The sequence below is a fragment of the Aedes aegypti genome, chromosome 3 (genome assembly GCF_002204515.2).
Source record: "Aedes aegypti strain LVP_AGWG chromosome 3, AaegL5.0 Primary Assembly, whole genome shotgun sequence".
In the NCBI taxonomy this organism is placed as follows: domain Eukaryota; kingdom Metazoa; phylum Arthropoda; class Insecta; order Diptera; family Culicidae; genus Aedes; species Aedes aegypti.
The window spans coordinates 216,408,397-216,426,634 of NC_035109.1; the positions used below are offsets into that span (position 1 = coordinate 216,408,397).

The 18,238-nt window shown below is 43.2% G+C and overlaps 1 protein-coding gene across 3 annotated transcripts in view; it reads left to right on the plus strand.

The window, feature by feature from the left end:
- LOC5568010 (dmX-like protein 2) overlaps positions 1–18,238 on the plus strand; it is a 66,873-nt gene that overhangs the window by 21,073 nt on the left and 27,562 nt on the right. For 2 of the 3 annotated variants that reach the window (XM_021855308.1, XM_021855309.1), the window contains exons 5-7: positions 51–4,225; positions 13,334–13,420; positions 18,052–18,177. In XM_021855308.1, coding sequence (XP_021711000.1) covers positions 51–4,225; positions 13,334–13,420; positions 18,052–18,177 — 4,388 coding nt within the window. The remainder of the gene's footprint in view (positions 1–50; positions 4,226–13,333; positions 13,421–18,051; positions 18,178–18,238) is intronic. The other variant, XM_021855310.1, reaches the window with a different exon arrangement.

Here is an 18,238-nt window from a genome sequence, read left to right on the forward strand (position 1 = left end):
CATTACGAGTCCAATGTTAAATAACATACTTTTTCTTCGCTACATTACAGTATTGTTCCCGAACAAAAGCTTTGACCAATCGCAGTCGCAGAGTTTCTGTGACCAACCGGAGGTGGCCTATGGATTTGTGTACGTTGCCCATCCGAGAGCAGTGACCCATCTTTCATGGCGCAAAACAAGCAAATATATGCCCAAAGGATCCGTGTCCAACATGTTGGTGACCTCCTGCTTGGATAACATCTGCCGTATATGGGTGGAAACGGTTTTACCCGATGACGGATTGGTCAATATGAACCAATTTGATCCTCTTGCATCACAAAATCCAAAGTTTCGAACTCACAGACATAAGCATCGTTTCATGCAGCGGTTGAAGCATATGAAAACATGCTTCCACATAAGACGTCACGTGAAGCACAACGGTCCAACTGGACTGAACGGACTGGGTGCAGGATTTGGAGGCCCCGGAGCTAGTGCTGGTTTCGGCAATCCTCCAATTCCTACGCTACCCTCGACCTACAGTGTTCATGATTTTCACTCGTACGGTTACCACGGCACTGGAGTAACGCCAGGTTTGCATTTCCATCTAGCTGCTTCAATCAATGCCGAAACGGACATCCCATTGGTACCGTCGATGCATACAAATGACCCATCAACGCAACCTAACTTCATTCTACATTGGCTCAATAACAAAGAGATGCATTTCTCTCTGCAAGCAGAGGCTATTTTACAAGATATGACGAGAAAAGTTATCGAAAAGGAAGATTTACTGTCCAGTGCAAACAGCGAAGGACACTCGGAAGGACTACACGATGACGATTTACCGAACGAAGACAGCAAGAAAAAACCGAAAATGAAATCAACATTTTCCCAAGATGAGAGCAACAGTGATGAGAATCCGGCCTATCCTGCTCATCGTTCTCATTCTGTTGGGGGTGGGTCGCATACTGGACTACCAAGTCATCACACGCTGTCGAATACCACCTCTATCAATTCACTTGCCAACGATGGTGGAAACATCCACGTCACTGATTCACTGGACATGAAAATCGAATGTCTCCTACGAGATTGGCATCACAGCCCTGATTTACTGTTCTCGATCCACCCGATCGATGGAAGCTACTTGATATGGGTAGTTGAGTGGCTTGACGAATATCATCCCGGTTCATTCCGGCAAGCACAAGTTTCATTCTCTACAAGGATACCCTCTGCGTTTCCACTGGGAGATGCAATGTCGATGTCCACCACAGTTGCTCTTTACAATACCGGAGGAAATCTGGGTTTCCGCGACATGATAGTCAAAGGACCGAAAGCAACCAATGGCAGTAACGGCGGAAATAACAATCCAGACGTGAATAGCGACACCGTCACATCCCTTCCCAGTGTGCTGGAAGAAAACGAAGTCAACGATGAAGATAATGACAACGACAAGGCTAGCGGCGCGGATGATGCCAATTCTACAAAGGGTGGCGATCCTGCGTGCAACGATAATGCTGCAGAACACACCGACATTCTGACGGCACCTCCGTCACCGGTTATTTCAATGGTGACAAAGCATTCGAACGGCACACTCAATCTGTGGCAACTTACTTTCGCAGATAAAAGCAAGTTCTCCCAGGTTCTAAGCATTGGTCATGCTTCGAGAGCATCCGGCCATCGCTTCCGAGTCAATGACATAACTTGCCACCCAGTGTTGCCGCTCTTGTTAACAACCTCCCATCACAATATTCCAGACATTCCTAGCACCAACGCCAGCTATCCCGGAAAGCTATCGGCAGATCCTGAACAGAAAAATCATCGTCCCAAAGACATATGCACACCATCCGGGTTCTGCTCCGAACTGATACTGTGGCGTGTGGATGCCGTTGGGCCACTGTCGCAATCCGGAGGAGTAAGCGAACTAGCTCGCATTAATTCTCCGGAAATATCAGCGTTCAGCAACGTGGCTTGGATTCCAACGCTTCTTCCAAGCACCACCTTGGGAAATTTGAGCAACTCTCCATCGGCATGCTTTGTGGCAAGTGACGGCGAAAGCCTGCGGGTCTACCAAGCGGTTATCGATGCTAGGACACTTCTCGCTGAAATTTCCAGCTCGGAAAGACGGTTCCGTCGAATGGATTCGATGGTGTCGCTTTCGACCGAATCGTCATCCGATAATATCCCAGTGACGCAGTCCGCCCTACACGATAAGATCAAAATTGTTTCCCAGCAATCAACAGCTAGACCCGGGTGTATTATACAGCTGGATGCAATAGACGACGCCACACACGACTGGCAAAATACTCAGTTCCTTCACGTATTCCAAGAGCAGCTTATCACCGGCGAACGTTCCGAGGAGCCAATATTTGCTAGTGGCGATAATAACAAGCATTTCGGTCTGATGGATGGTCAAATGGGAGCCATGGTGGATTTGCAGCGAAACGCCCAATTTGAAGAACCCTTCTACATAGTCGTTCTGGAGCGCACCCAAAATGGAACAACTGTGCACATGTGGCGCATTGTAATTGCCTCTCAGCCAGCGGCACCGGATGAAATGAGCAGCAGCATGATGTACGTGCCCGATAGTAACCTAGTTCAGGACTTGGACGACCCGGAATTTATCCACCGCGCTTCTATGGCCGGCATTCAGATACCAGAAGACGCCAAGATTCCCATTGACCAGAGCCCTCACGTAAACATTTCGACGACCAAAGTTTGCACTCAAGAATTGCCCCTCCCCGATGGTGTGGACGTAATTCACGCAGCTCCGGCCGCCGGACATCTAAGTTCTTCATCAATCTATCCGGCTTGCTTTGCACCATACATCATTGTAACGGCTTGTTCGGATTCGACGGTTCGCTTCTGGAAGTGCAAAGCTCCCAAGAGTGACGCCAGTATAGAGAGTAAACTAAACTTCAAATACGAATGGTTCGAATGGGAAATGATACGAAAGGATCAGGAGTCGACCATTGACGTCAATGGACAACTGTTGCACATCAGTGCCGCTTACTCTGGAAGAATCGCTTGTGCGTACAAGTACGGAAAATCATTCACAAGACCGACCAAAAGCAGCGATCCGGAATCACGCTACGTCAATCTGTGCGTGGCTATTTACGAATGTGAAAGCACAGGAGGTAGCGAGTGGGTGCTAGAGGACACTATTCATTTGAAGAATATCCATCTGCCGAGAATTCAAGTTGATCCACATCTGGATTTGAGCTACCTTTACGACAATCGAACATTGCAGAAGAAACAGAGATTGAACCAAATGTTGCAAACATTGTCCCACGACGAAATTCGCTCCAGTCGCAACGGCGATGTCACTCCTGAGTCACTCGCCAAGCCTGGATCAGGTTTGTTGGCAGTACCGAGCTTCAGCACACTGCAATCATTACGCAAGAGTATCACTGAACACGGTAACACATGCCCGCTAACCCAGAAGCATCTCGTTCAACTGGACTGGGTCTCCAAAGAAGATGGATCTCACATCCTTACTGTTGCAGTTGGTAGCAAGATTATGCTCTTTACTCCGGTTTCCAGTGATCTGGCACAATCCAACATGAAAGCCATGAAAGAATCCCAATCCTCAAACCGACCTCTCCTCAGGAAGGCAAGCTCCCTTGCCCAGCCCCATTTCAACGATGAAATACGATGGATGAAGTTGCGTCAGATAGAGCTACACACGGCAGACAGTCTGCCTCCATTACCGATGCAGATTTCTTGGGTTCGCGATGGTATTTTTGTGGCCGGCATGGACTCCGAAATGCATGTCTATTCGCAGTGGAAGCCAGAGAACAACGCCATCAACCACATGGATATCGAAGACTTGTACGACAATCGTTACTTGAAGGATGAGGATCTTCGTTCGCTGGCGCAGGAAAACACTCAGCGCCGTTTGGCAAACGTTTCGTCCATGCCGGTCCTGTCGCGTGTCAGCTCCATCAATCTCCAGATGCTCTCCAATGATAGCAAGAAGAAAAAGCCTGGAACGGCAAGTACTGGTCAACTCAACAGTGGTCAAGAACAGCAACAGCCAGTGCACGACTACATGACGGATTACGGTTTGTTCGAAGCGTCCAGGATTGCTTGCCCTGTGTTGCCCCAATATCATCCGAAACAGCTTATGGAACTGCTCAACTCTGGTAAGATTCGCTGGGTGAAAGCGATCCTTGCCCATCTGGTCCGGTGTATCAGTGGTTCGTATACTATACGTGGCAGCGGTGGCGATGAGGAGAGCCTCAACAGACAGGTACGTACTATTGGATGACTATTGATTTTGTCTGAACGATAATGATAGCCGAAACGTGTGATTAATATATGACTATGAATTATATACCACCCTCTTATCATATTCTAGTTCCTGTTGTGCACTTGTTGAGATTAACCAGATTTCAATATCATGCATCTTTTACCACCGTTTTGTTCCTACCTTCATTTATTTTACCGTCCTTTGTAAACCTATGCCTATTGCATCCCATATCATCATTCTTGAAGCAATGTCGTCCATCGAGATTTAGAGTGGTATTACGAAAGGTATTTATGATTCATATGAATAGAAAGTAAAAATCATCGTAGAACAATTGGATCACATTGGATTTTTATTCTAAAGGATATTATTGTATGGTTAAAATTACGACACATCCATTTTTTAAGTCATTCAATCTAATTCATCTTACCTTATATCAATTACTTCATTATGTTGTTTATGGGTTTGGGAGTAGTATTAGGGTGGGTACCATAGAAAAGTTATATAAATCAGTTCTTATAGTTCCCAAATTAACTAAACGTGTAAAATATATCACGCTAAAGCAAAATTTAGATCATCGTAAAATAGCATTGATAGAAACACTTTTTGATATACTTGAATGTGTAAAACATTAACCGAAGTATTGTGTGGGTTTTTTAATCCGTTGCATGTTCCTGAGGGGCGAGCGACGGAATCAAGATCAATCAGGGGGAAATCCTCTAGGCCCGGACTCTTTTTGTTTTTTGGTGATATTTCAAAATCTACATTAGTTTTACTGTTTATTTTTGCACAGTCTAAAAAAATAACAATATTTCAAGTAAAAAATAATCCTTTACATTTCATTTTTATGGTGGGTTACATTATGTACCAAAAATCGTACGCACTGAAATGTGTCCTCTATGGCCGGACACTATGTCTTCTATGCTCGGACACTATGATTTGCATCATCAAAGTTTACACCAAACCCACAGAAAGACCAAGGGGTGCTTCGTATAACGACATATGCCTTGAGGGTTCAATCTTTGCATGATGAGCGAAAGCGTATAAAGCATATTAGCGAGATCATACGTCAGTTCCATAAACTTCTTTTTGGTCTGCGCTATACATCGATTCGCCATATCAGTCGTATGTTGCGCTAGCGGTTGCTTGTATTTAGGTGAAATTCTTAGGTGAGAATGTTTTCGGGGAACCACCGCGTTTGTAGTTCTTGACCATTTCTTTGTCAGCTCGAAGGTTTTTTATGCGGTCTTGAAGTGTAGTCTTAAGTACAGTCAACTCTCCGTTACTCGATACTCCGTATCTCAATATAGGAGTCTATCCCGCTTGGCATACAGTCGTTTGGCATAACGGTTGTTTGCATAATCGCCATTTGGCATAATAGTCGTTTGGCATAATTGTGAAAAATATTGAATTTGATCAAATTCCTTCCATTAAGCAAAGGGGTGTGAATAAATTGCTCGCGATCCTACATTCAGTTGTCAGTTATTGATAGGACATACTCTTAATCTTCATTTTTCAAGAAAATCAATATTCAATAAAGCTCTTTAAAAATTGCATCATACATGACTTCCGGAGGTCATTATGTCCGGGAAAGTATAACGTATTTTAAGCACAAAAAAAGTTAGGCCATATTATTAAAAAAAGGAACATGATATTTTATGACGCGTCTTATGGTCCCGGATATTACTGTAACACTGCATGTTACACTAAAATGGAGAAAATTGATTATTCACTGTTCGATTTTTGAGCTATTTTTGTTACAATATAAACCAAAACATGTTTATGTTTTTTTTCTCTGTGGGCTAAGCGCAGACGACAGAAGGTGTAGAAAGCGAAGGTTTGTGGAGATTTGACTCGATGCGAGCGGAAGTAGGCAGGAGAAAGGAAAGAAGGAAATCATAAAAAGTAAAAATTCCGTCGTGTTTAGACGTGTTTCGTTTTGCTAGATAAAATTCCTGAACTATCCGAAGAACACTGCAGTATCTTCCTTTTCAAATTATGCCAAACGACAACTATGCCAAACGTCTATTATGCCAAACAACTGTTATGCCAAACGGAGTAGACCCCAATATAGAGTTAGAGATGCCTACCTTGATACCTTGATGGCTACAGCGTAGCGTCACGCCATTACCTGGCGTATTGTAGAGCTCCATCTTCGTCGGTCTTGGACGAAACTTCTCCAGTTGCCCCGAACGTTTAGAGTCGCCAGGTCCTCTTCCACCTTGTACGAATACGCTGGTTATTCGTCGTCTTCCCCGAAGCCGCCAACCCTGCTGAGTATTATTTTCGCAATTCTTTCTATGCGCACTAAGTGATCAGCCCACTGAAGTCTGTCGTATTTTACAAGCTTGATAATATTCGCATCTTTGTACACTTGATACACCATTTTCGAGTTTCCCACCGAGTATTGTCCCCAGCACTTTATGCTCGAACACACCGAGAGCTTTCCGGTCTGACTCTTTCAACGACCAAGATTCGTGCCCGTAGAAAGCCACCGGAAGAATCAATGTTTTATTTTATGTCAATGTTCCAAGGAGCATGTGCGATCTTGTAATAAAAGCGTCATTTCTCTGCACGCCAGATCTCCTAATAGCACCCTCGAGTGCAATGTTGAACAGTAAATTCGAAAGTGCGTCTCCCTGCTTCAACCTGTCTAACGTCACGAACGAGGTTGATACCTCGTCTGCGATCCGAACACTTGATTTCCAACCATTCAACGTAGCACGTATCAGCCTAATTAGTTTCGCCGGAAAACCATGTTCAGACATTATCTGCCACAGCTCATTTCTTTTCACTGAGTCTAACGACGCCTTGAATCATTCGCAAGCTAAACATCTGGTCCGTTGTCGAACGGCACTCACGAAAATCAGTGGTATTCGCCGACGAAGGACTTCTCGAGCGGTCTCAGTCTATTAAACAGGATGCGCGACAGAATTTTGTACACCGAATTCATCAGGGTAATTCCTCTGTAATTGGCACACTCCGGTCTGTGTCCTTTCTTACAAATTAGGCGTATGAAGCCATTCGACCAGCCGGAGGGCAATTCTTCGTCCTCCCATACATTCAGAAGTACTCGGTGGATCGACTGATAAAGCTGCTCACTTCCGTGCTTGAAAAGCTCGACCGGGATCTTGTCCTTCCCAGCAGCCTTACAGTTTTTCAGCTCGCTGATAGCCTTTTTAACCACAGCTTGATCGTCATCATCAATGTTCATTCTGTTCCTCGCTACATTTCCATTTTCACCGTTCAGCAATTGCTGTAGGTAAGTGCTCCTTCCACCTGGCAGCCATCGCCGTTTTATCGGTCAGCAAATTCCCTTCTCGATCATTGCACATGGCGGGCACTGGTACGGTATTGTGCCGCGCACCATTGATCGTTGCATAGAATCTCCGCATATCATTCCGGTTCATGCTTTCTTGAGCTTCAGCTACCACACTTTCTGCGTGCTGTCTTTTCTTCCTGCGGTGGATTCACTTTTCTTCGGCACTCGCTGCCCTGTTCCTCTCTGTTCTGTCGGGTACCGGCCACAAGCATACGGCTTTTCTGGCGATATTCTTCATGTCTGTCGCTCTCTGGCACTCTCTCGTTGAACAGTGCCAATCACCTCCCTCGCCGTTGTTGTCACAGCTTCGTGGATAGAGTCCCACAGGCTGTCGACATCTCCAGCAACGTTGATTCTTCCCAACTGCTCGTCTAGTTGCTGGCGGCACTGTGCAGCTACCCCATCAGTCGACAAACGTTGTATATTGAGGCGCAGTGCTCTGTTTGTTCTGGAATTCGTGATGCTGGATAACCGTGCCCGAATTTTAGCTACAACGAGATAATGATCCGAGTCGATATTAGGGCCTTGGAAGGTCCTGACATCTATGACATCTGAGAAATGTCGCCCATCAACCATCACGTGGTCTATTTGGGAGCAGGCATCGCCAGGTGTCGCCAGGTGTGTTTGTGGATATTCTTTCGTGCGAAGTAAGTACTGCTGATTGCCATCCCTCTGGCAGCAGCGAAGGTTACTAGCCGCAGGCCATTATCATTGGTAATGGAATGGCCTTCTTTCCCGATCTGCGCATTTGCGTCGCCGATAACTCTCTTGACATCTTGTTTTGGGCACTCTCCGTAGGCCTTATCCAGGCCCTCATATAACTCGTACTTCATGTCATCGGGCTTATCGTTCGTTGGCGCATATATGCTGATCAGGCTGTAGTTGAAGAACTTGCCCTTCATTCTCAACACACAGATTCGGTCGCTTACCGGTTTCCACCGAATAATTCGCTTCATCTGCTTCCCAATCACTATGAAGCCAACTCCACGTTCTGTTCTGTCGCCACCGCTGTAGTAGATGTGGTACTTGAATGAAGTGTTGGCGATGGGGTCCACCGCTTGGAATTCGCGTACTCCGGTTCTCGGCCAGCGTATTTCCTGGATAGCTGCCACGTTCACGCCGACATTCCGCAGTTCACGAGCCAGGAGCCCAACACGCGCGGGTTCATTCAAAGTTCTCGCGTTCCAAGATCCAACTTTCCAAACGTTGTCCTTTATTCGTTGCCGGGTCGATATCTTCCTAACCCTATGGTCTCTTCATTATCGAGGTTCTGGAGAGGTGACTATACATCATATATTGTGGCTGCTTCTCGAACGCTCATTTGCCTTAAGATCATCATGTTTACAGCACTTTTTAGGACCTGCAAGGACCGAAAGTTTCGTTGTTTATGCTGTTATTTTGTTGCTGTTTGTTTTTTGTATCCTACTGATATGAACAGAGCGATTTATATTTTTTTTTATCTGTATTAATGAGATTTTTAGCCCTGGGCTAGTTCATCTCGGGACCAACGGCTTTACTTCCCTTCCGAAGGAAGTCGTCACTGAAATTTTTAGTGACTATCTCGGGGATGGGATTCGATCCTAGGTCCTCGGCGTGAGAGAAGTATAATAAGCAGGCCTAGAGAAAATGTGATATGGAAACGAAATAACAAACATACTGTCAGTTATTAGTCTAATCTTGGCTCGAGAAGACGCTTCTAAATTAACTACAATGGCGCAGTCGGTAGAATAAAGGTGAGAATACCAGAAAATGTTTAGCAACTGAAGTGGCTTTCGATGGTCAAAAACAGTAATTCTATGAAATGATTAATATAGTAGTCTCCGACGGACATGGGCGGAGATTACAGTCGACGGTTTCTGATGGAAATAGGCAGAAATCCGTGTAAAAAGGTCTCTGATGGACAAAGGCAGAGAACCAAGAACTAGATTCTGACGGAAATGGGCAGATATCTATAATAAAACTGGTCTCAGATTAGGCAAAGTTTACCTATGTGTTGAAAAAGAACATTTGAAATAGACCCGAATGTAATAAAATAACTGCAATCCCGATAGAAAATAAGAGCATTTTGAGTTGTATGATCGGAACGCTGACTCCTGTCCTGCTGTTGATTTTGTTTTGCAAGATATTGGTAACTGCAAAAATCACAGGAAAGCTGAGTGAGTGAGTTAGTGAGTGAAAACCAGTAACTTTTTCGTTGCAATACAGCTTTATAATATGGTGAGAACTCTGAAGTAGTCCCAATTCACGATACGAAAAATCTTACAATGTGGTGGCAGTATTATAGTACTTCATTATTTGATGGGACACAATTCGTTAGATGAATCTACGTCGAATGGATGATTTTTCTTCACTTGGCTCGACCATGGGTGAATTGCCTTCAATCAGCCTGAACGTTAAGTGCCCTGAAGTCCTCCTCAACTGCAAAAATCTGTTATTCACGCAGCCTACCACAAAGTCTGTGGTTTCGTACAGCTTCTCTGTTGAATATTTTATTTGATTTACGTTCTTCCGGCATACGGGCAATGTGACCAGTCCATCGCAGCCTACCGTGTTTTATACGCTTGACAATATCCACCTCCGTCCGACCGGACCATCAGCTATCATGTACTTCGTCTTTGTGGTGTTGATAGTGAGTCCGTTGTTTCTCTCGTGAAAGGCAGGAATACTTCGTCCACTCCTCGACGGCCAATCCCGTTGAATCGTTATCGTCCGCAAAGCCAAGGAGCATATAAGGATAATGGTACTGTTTTTTGCGAACGTGTAATAATGACACCTTCGAGCGCTTTGTTAAAATTTAAGCCTGCTTAAATTCATCTAAAGTTACGAACAATGACGAAATATCGTATATATGATTTCGATTCTACAATCGTTGCACGAATCAGTCCAATCAACTTTGCCGGAAATCCATGATCGGCCATAGTTTGTCTTCACTAATCCATACGCACCTTTGAAAGCTACAAACAGATAATTAGTCTGCAAGTTGTAATCCCATAATTTGTATAGTATTGGACACAGGGTGATTGATTGATTCTTTAAAAAAACCAACTTGGTATACACCGACGTAGGACTCCTCAAGCAGTCTCAATCTATTTAACAGAATTCCAGACATGATTTTGTACGCCGAATTATGTGTGGTATATTTCGGTAGCTGCACGCTTCAGTCGTTGCACTTTCTTGTACAAAGCGTAAATGAGACTATCCTACCAACTAGAAAACATTTGTTGTTCTTCCCATATCTTCGAAATGATACGGTGAAGAAGTTCGTGTTTATTAACGTATTTGACAAGCTTGGACCGGAACTCGTCCTTTACCGCAGCCTTGTTGTTTTTCAGCCCAGCAATAGATTACATTACCTCAACTAGCGTCGGAGGAGGATAAGAAAGAGGATAAATAATAATTGAAAATGTTATTGCTCTATTCCAATGATACGCAGATACTAATTCTCTAAGCAGATATATCGGAAAGAGATTCCAAAAAAACAGACGAAGAATTAAAAAAAAAGTACTCTATGGTCTGAATTCCGAACATCGATAGCAAAAATTGTGACGATTTGAGTTCGATGACAAACAGTTTAGATTACTAAGTCTTCTTGTGTTCAAAGATATAAAAATGTTATTCCCAGAAGACTATGATGTTAAACTTTGCAATCTTCTCAGCATGGTCATATTTGTACCTTTTCTTGGAATCCAATTCTTCGTAGTATTTAGTTTTTGTCAGAGTTAATCAACGCAGTAACGAGTACATCAGAGAGTACGAAAATGCGTTCTATTATCGCATAGATTCCAATTTCTAAGTCAAATCGAATTTCTCCACATGAATTATGAAAGCTTCTCAAAAGGTATACAATGCAAAGAATTTAGCTTTGAGTTGAATATTTTATGTACGTGTGTATCCTATGCCGATCAAAGTAATAAAGGTCCATTGGCAAAACGAATCGCGAGTTGAGTGAACCTTTTAAAAAATATAGAATAAGTTATTATTTAAGTATGTATAATGTGTAAATTATAAAACATGGGAAATTGAACACACTCGGAAAAGAGTAGAAAAAGGGAATAGTGTGAGGAAGTAATGAATAGAATACAAGTGATCTATTCAATCAACAACGTATAATAAGCAGGCCTAGAGAAAATGTGATATGGAAACGAAATAACAAACATACTGTCAGTTATTAGTCTAATCTTGGCTCGAGAAGACGCTTCTAAATTAACTACAGACTCCTTCCTTTGTTAGTACCTAGGTTTAAAACAATAATCATTACATAATAGTAATATTTCTATTTAAAAATTGTCTTGTTTCTTTCCCCTCCACTTTTTATATTGAGTGCGTTTTACGTTTTCAAATTTGCTAGAAAAATGAACAAGGTTCTAAAATTCCACTAAAAAGTTAGAACCATTTAAAAATGTAATGATAGACGGAAAACAAATGTTTAAAATTGAAACTCTTGCAAATATTTTCATGCTGCGATGTTATATTCTTAAAAGTAGATTAATGAATTTTGCTTTATTTTCAGAAAGGCTCAGATTTTCAGCCTTCCTGTTTGAGAGTCCATATCATTTTAAGAGTTCGAGTTGTTTTGGCCATTTCAGCATCTTTCTTCATTCTGCAAAATTGCAAAGTTAATACGGTCTCGTTCAATAATTACTTGAGCATTTATTGTTAAGACTTTACAATCCAACCTAACACCTCCCCCTGCCCGAATCTATGACAAAAGGTCGAAAAATAAAAGGTCGACAGGACAAAAGATCGAAGAAAGTTGCATTAAATTACGTGTATGACAGCTAGAAAATTGTTTGTTTCAATCCGGTTGCAATATGGTTAAGTGTCATCTTACATATCATCTAACATCAAAAACATGGGCTACCCACAGTTTGTTTGCTTTAATGATGTTTCTCGTATGTTGCGCGAAAGTGTCTGCGTAAACTTAAGATTATTTCAGGCGTGGCTTAATTTCGCCAGTAATGAACTTGTATTTCGAATAGTGCAGTAAAGTTATAAGAAACATGCTTTATAGTGCATTGACGAATCAATTGTGAGTAGAGGAGAAGATTGGTGATCATGAGGTCGGAAGCTCGATTCTTGTTTATTTTTTTTATATTTTTTTTTCTTTAAGTATTTTGTAACAAATGAGAAATTTCGATATAACTTGAATATGTTGAAAACAGACTTCGCCTCTTGCGCTTTTTGCGTAAGTCATATTTTCAACCATTGCCAACCCTGATAAGATTCAAGAAATAACTTTATTCTTGAGTTGAAACTAACTGTGCTGCTTGGGATAGTACTTTCTATCTAAAGCATTTTTGTCATTCAATCAATAATGAAATAAATTGTGAGTGGGTAGAGATTAAGTTCCTGCCTTTGGTTGAATCAGGCGTAAAATATACCACTCTATCTCTCAATGGCGCCTATTATCCTGTTATTAAACATCATAATTTCCCGTGAAACATTTACTGTATGGCGAATGCTTTCAGAATCGATGTTACATCATAGCAAATTTTGACTTGCATTATTGCTAGAATATATGTAATCATAACTATCGTATGCTATGTCAGTGGTTAATTTACAAATAGCCCCCAATAGCTTTTCATCATTCGTTAACAGTAAACGTTTCAGCATAGTTTGATTGTTTTTAGCAAATCAGACAACATAACTATCTCTTCCAGACTACAGCACACGTTTATCATGGACAAAATTAGCAATTCAGCGTATTCAAAATTTCCAGGAAAACAAAATTATCGTCACTCATTTCATCGTTCATATTTTTTTCTCTATTTTTCCGTTACGTGTTACAGCGTGGTTGGTCTAGATCTCGCACACTTTCTGTTAGCTGTCCAGCAGGCACTGTTAGTCCTCTTGAACCGAGAGGATCGACGACACAGGTGCGAATTAGTTTTAATTTTGCCCCTCCTCCAACTCTTTCAGCTCTACTTATTTTCTCAACTTTTTTTTCTATTACATTACTAAACAACCATTGTTCACTAACGTCATGTTTCGAATTATTTCGGTATTATTGGCTTTATGGCTTATATTTTCTAACAAAATATTTTGGAGACGTTTATCATTCACATTACAACATAAAACACAATAGTAGCGGTCTCAGATGTAATTAATCAATATAACATGTAATCTGCATCCTTAGTTAGCAAAAAATAGATAGCATTTTTAGTCCACAGAAGTTTCCCTTTAATAAAGTAATTACCATTATAATGCAGCCCCCACATTCATGAATAGAGTTGAATAAAAACGAATGATAACTCCAACAATATTACTAATTGCTTTTTGCTTGATATTCTTCCGTGAAGTAAAGCTTGGTTTTGAGTATTGTATACATATTCTAACTACAACTATTCCTCTAGAATAGTGAAATGATTGATTGTACCAGTATCAATACATATATTTAATGGGAGTTTTAGCATTTCTGCATTAAATATTTTATAGTGAAGGAAATATATTGTTTATTGCTTTTGATTAGTTTAGCAAAAATAAGTTGAGCATGAACTACCGTTAACAAATAGAAAGGTTATATCGAGCTCATGTGCTTGCTAGCCTAGCTTTATCACAGTGCAACATTGATAACTATTCGCGACATTAATAATCTTCTTCTTCTAGCATTACACAAGTATTAACTGAATATATCGTATAGTATTGTATTGTATCCGAACCAGTGGCAGCCTCTCTCCATCCACTGCGACCCTCGCTCTTCAGGTCCTGATGCACCTGATGAATCCACCTAGCTCGCTGCGCTCCATGCCTTCTCGCTACGACTGGATTCGAAGCGAACACCATCTGTACAGGGCTGTTGTCCGGCATTCTTGTAACATGCCCTGCCCAGCGTATCCTTCCCGCTTTGGCCACATTCTGGAGACTGGGTTCGCCGTAGCGCTGGACGAGCTCGTGGTGATTCATCCTTCGCCACCACACATCGTTCTATTGCACGCCTTCGTTAGCTGTTCCGTCTCCCAGATTCAGACTATCAGCCGATGCAGACGAGCGGCCAACCTCTCCGTGCCCATCTTGATGAGTTCGGCTCCGATACCATCCTTGCCAGCGGCCTTGTTGTTCTTGAGCTGTTGAAAGGCATCTTTAACTTCCTCCATCGTGGGAGCTGGTTGGTTTCCACTGTCTGCTGTGGTGACTAGCTATCGCCTTCGCTGTCCTGACCCTCTGTGCTTGTGTTCTCTACGTTATTCGTCGTAGCGCTGCTTCCAAAACACTATTGAAGAATTAACACCACTAGGCCTCCCGCTTGGGCTACAAGTCCGATGTCCTTCTGGAACTACCGCGTGGTATTATTTCAGGGGACTGAGGGCTTGTTGATGCCTCTACACCTTTTCTTCATTTTCTAGGCCATGTGAGACTTTTTTCGATAGATGCTACTGTGTTTGTTGGTGGGTTGTTGGGCGGATCGGTTGGATGCCTGATGTCGGTCTTGCGATTCCGGTTGAGGGGTGACTTCCGATTTGCAAGCGCCCCGATCAAAGCTGGTGGTTCATCATGATCGATACTACCCAGACAACCAAAATGTACTTATGACGAAAACACCTGGAGGCTTTGTATGTGTAAAATTTCACTTATAAGATGCTGCGAAAAAGCCCTCTACGTACAAAAGTGGAGGCTATATACGTGCATATATTATGTGATGCATAATAGCATACAATGCGAGTGTATAAATTTTCTACCGAACTAACCTGTAAACTTATGCAACTTAACTTATGATAACAAATGTTGATTTGTCAGCTGCTACAGATTGATTCGACTTACTTTGTACGAGTGTACGGGACGAAACAAGATGTCCAAATGAACTCAGAAAAAAAGCATTTTATGCGAGGAAATTCATCAACCTGACGATTACATCCACCGTGTTTTGCGGCTTTGATGTAATTTGGATGAATAAACGAGTTATTACGTGAATTTCTATGCGACTTTTGGTTGTCTGGGTACTCGGCGTAGTTCCCGACGGTGAAGCTAGCCTACACCGATAGAGAGTACCCCAACGAAGGAGCATCTTTCGAAACCGGTAACGTGACGTTACGTTGTTCGTACTCCGTTGTTGGCCAGTAGAGTGCCGAAGTCGGCCCAGCGATTCCGGTTGGAGGATGGCTTCCGATTCACTGGCGCTTAGACAACTCATTTCGTTTTACTAAGAATAGCCCTTGACGGAGGATCTATCCTACTACGACGAAGATGTCCCCCGGCGGAGGAAGATCTTCCAAACCGATTCTATCCTGGCAGATGCCGAGGTCGGTCCTGCGATTCCGGCGGAAGAAAGTTTCTGGTTCACAGGCGCATCGACGATCATTTGTCGGTGCTGTTCCGCGATCTACTCAGCTAGTCCTCGACGGTGGACTTAGCCTACTCCGAAGCTGACCGGGCAGATGCCGAAGTCAATCCTGCGATTCCGGTGGAGGGAAACTTACGGTTCACAGGCGTCCCGACGACCATTCACCGTTTTGCGATCTACTTAGCTAGTCTCCAGCAGATGATCTTGCCTACTCCGACTTGATGGTGGTCGGTCAAATGTCAGGGTCGGTTCTGCAATTCTGGTAGGGGGGGTGACTTCCGGTTTGTAGGCGCCTCGACGACACATTACGATCGTTCTACTCGGTCTGGCCCCCGACGGAGGATCTAGCCTACTCCGATCGCACCCGATGATCTACTCTCATCAACAGACTGACTTGTTGAGTGCCGATGATTCCGGTTCATCAGCGCCCCGACGACCCGACATCAAAAGCTGCTCTGCTCGCCAGTTGCGCTGTAAGCCAGACATTATTTGCACCACCGTGTTAGTCATCATATTCCAAAGATGGGGATCGCTTAGCATTCCGTGTACCACACCTTCTACGCTCTAGTACTCACTAAAAACAGCCGCCACCGCGTTTTGTACTATGTTGAACCTCTAGCAGTCGAGACAGCATGTTCTGGCTGTTCTTCAATCGCCATACACTCAGGACAAAATGATGAAGGTGCATGGCCAAATCGATACAGATTCTGCTTGAAGCAGCCTTGACCTGACAGGAACTGTGTCAGGTTGAAATTCACTTCTCCGTGCTCCCTGATCACCCAGGCCGATAGATTCGGGAAGAGCCTGTGAGTCCACCTTCCTTTCTCGGAGGCATCTCATTTTAGCTGCCACTTAGCCAGCGAAAAAAATCTTGTCCTCACCTGCCTGGTTACTCTTAGCTGATAGCAGTCGATGTCATCGAATAGGATGAGGCAGATCGGGATCATCCCAGCGATTACGCATGCTCCCCGACAGTGCACCTCCGTTTTGTGCTGGGCTATCTTCAGCTTGACTCCCTCCATCCAATCTTCGACCAGACCAACTGCCTCCGTTGCCAGCATTTCTACTTCCTCCTACGTCACACCTATTACCGTTAGGACGACATCATCGGCGATCTCGACCCCCTTGAGTAGCTCCAGCGTTAGCACCCCGTCGTACATCGCATTCCACAGTGTTGGACCCAGTATGAAACCTTGTGGGACTCCAGCCGTTATTCTTAACTCCTTCGGGCCGGCGTCGGTTCCATACCCCGACGGGGAACCCGCATTCTGTGCTGCGCTATGGCAATGGCTCCTCAGCTGGCGCTATTGAACGCGTTCTTCACATCTATCGTGTCCACGACACAGTAAGGATCCGCTCTACGCTTTTGTTTCAATGCTTTCTCGGCCCTCACCAGTACCGTCCGAACTGCGTCCACCGTCGACCTTTCTGTCCGTCTGTCGTTTACGTGATGATCACGGTCATAGCAATTACATCCATCTACCTTTAACAGGGCTTTGGACCTGTAGCTCTTGAGGCGATCAGCCTTGATAATGGTTTTTCGAAGTGAAATGATCCTCAACTCTACTTGACTGAGGTTGATAATAGAATGAATCGTTTATTCAAAGTTTCGTTTAACATTAGGTCCTACTGGAGGTAGCTGGATATCATATGCATGTATTCGTGTGAGCGATCGATAACGATCGGTATCGAGAAAGAAAGAGAGAGAATGAATGCACATGTAGAGAAGGCAGTTTCAAGGCTGAAGGCACTTGGTGATAACTTACCGACTGTGCTTTGAGAAATTGAAATATGAGTATGACACATTATTGTCATGTCAGATTTGTCGAAATTGTTGGTGGTCATCGTCCTGCTTATGCGTACATTGCATGTGTCGCCTAAGCAGTTCGATGCTATGGGAACGTTTTGACTTTCGCGGTAGGTACCACTGGTGTGGTCCTTCTAGAAACTATGGTTGCTATGCGGGATTGGATGACATGTGGAATACAGATGCCACACTCTGGTTTTCATTAGTTTCAAATTATTTCGGGTATACTGCAATACTTATCCGTCATGGTCTAGAGGTATATAATTATAGAGCTCCTTTTTACAAATAGCAACGCTCTGAAATCTATTCAATGTCCACTTATTTTGTACCTAGATAATGTTGCACTGTGATAACTATTCAAAATAATCTACAAATAGTACAAAAGTATACATTCTATTATGAATAACTTATTAAATTAACAGATTCCTGAAGAATTAACCCTGGATTATGCTGAAATAACGTCGATTCCGCCACTACCATTGTGGACCTTGTTGGCGGCTGATAAAGAAACAGTTGGAATTACTGCACAACAAAGCGAAGAGATCAAGGTCATTACTACTTTTTGTTTAAATCTAATCTCAATAGCACAAATGAACAAAAACTAATTAT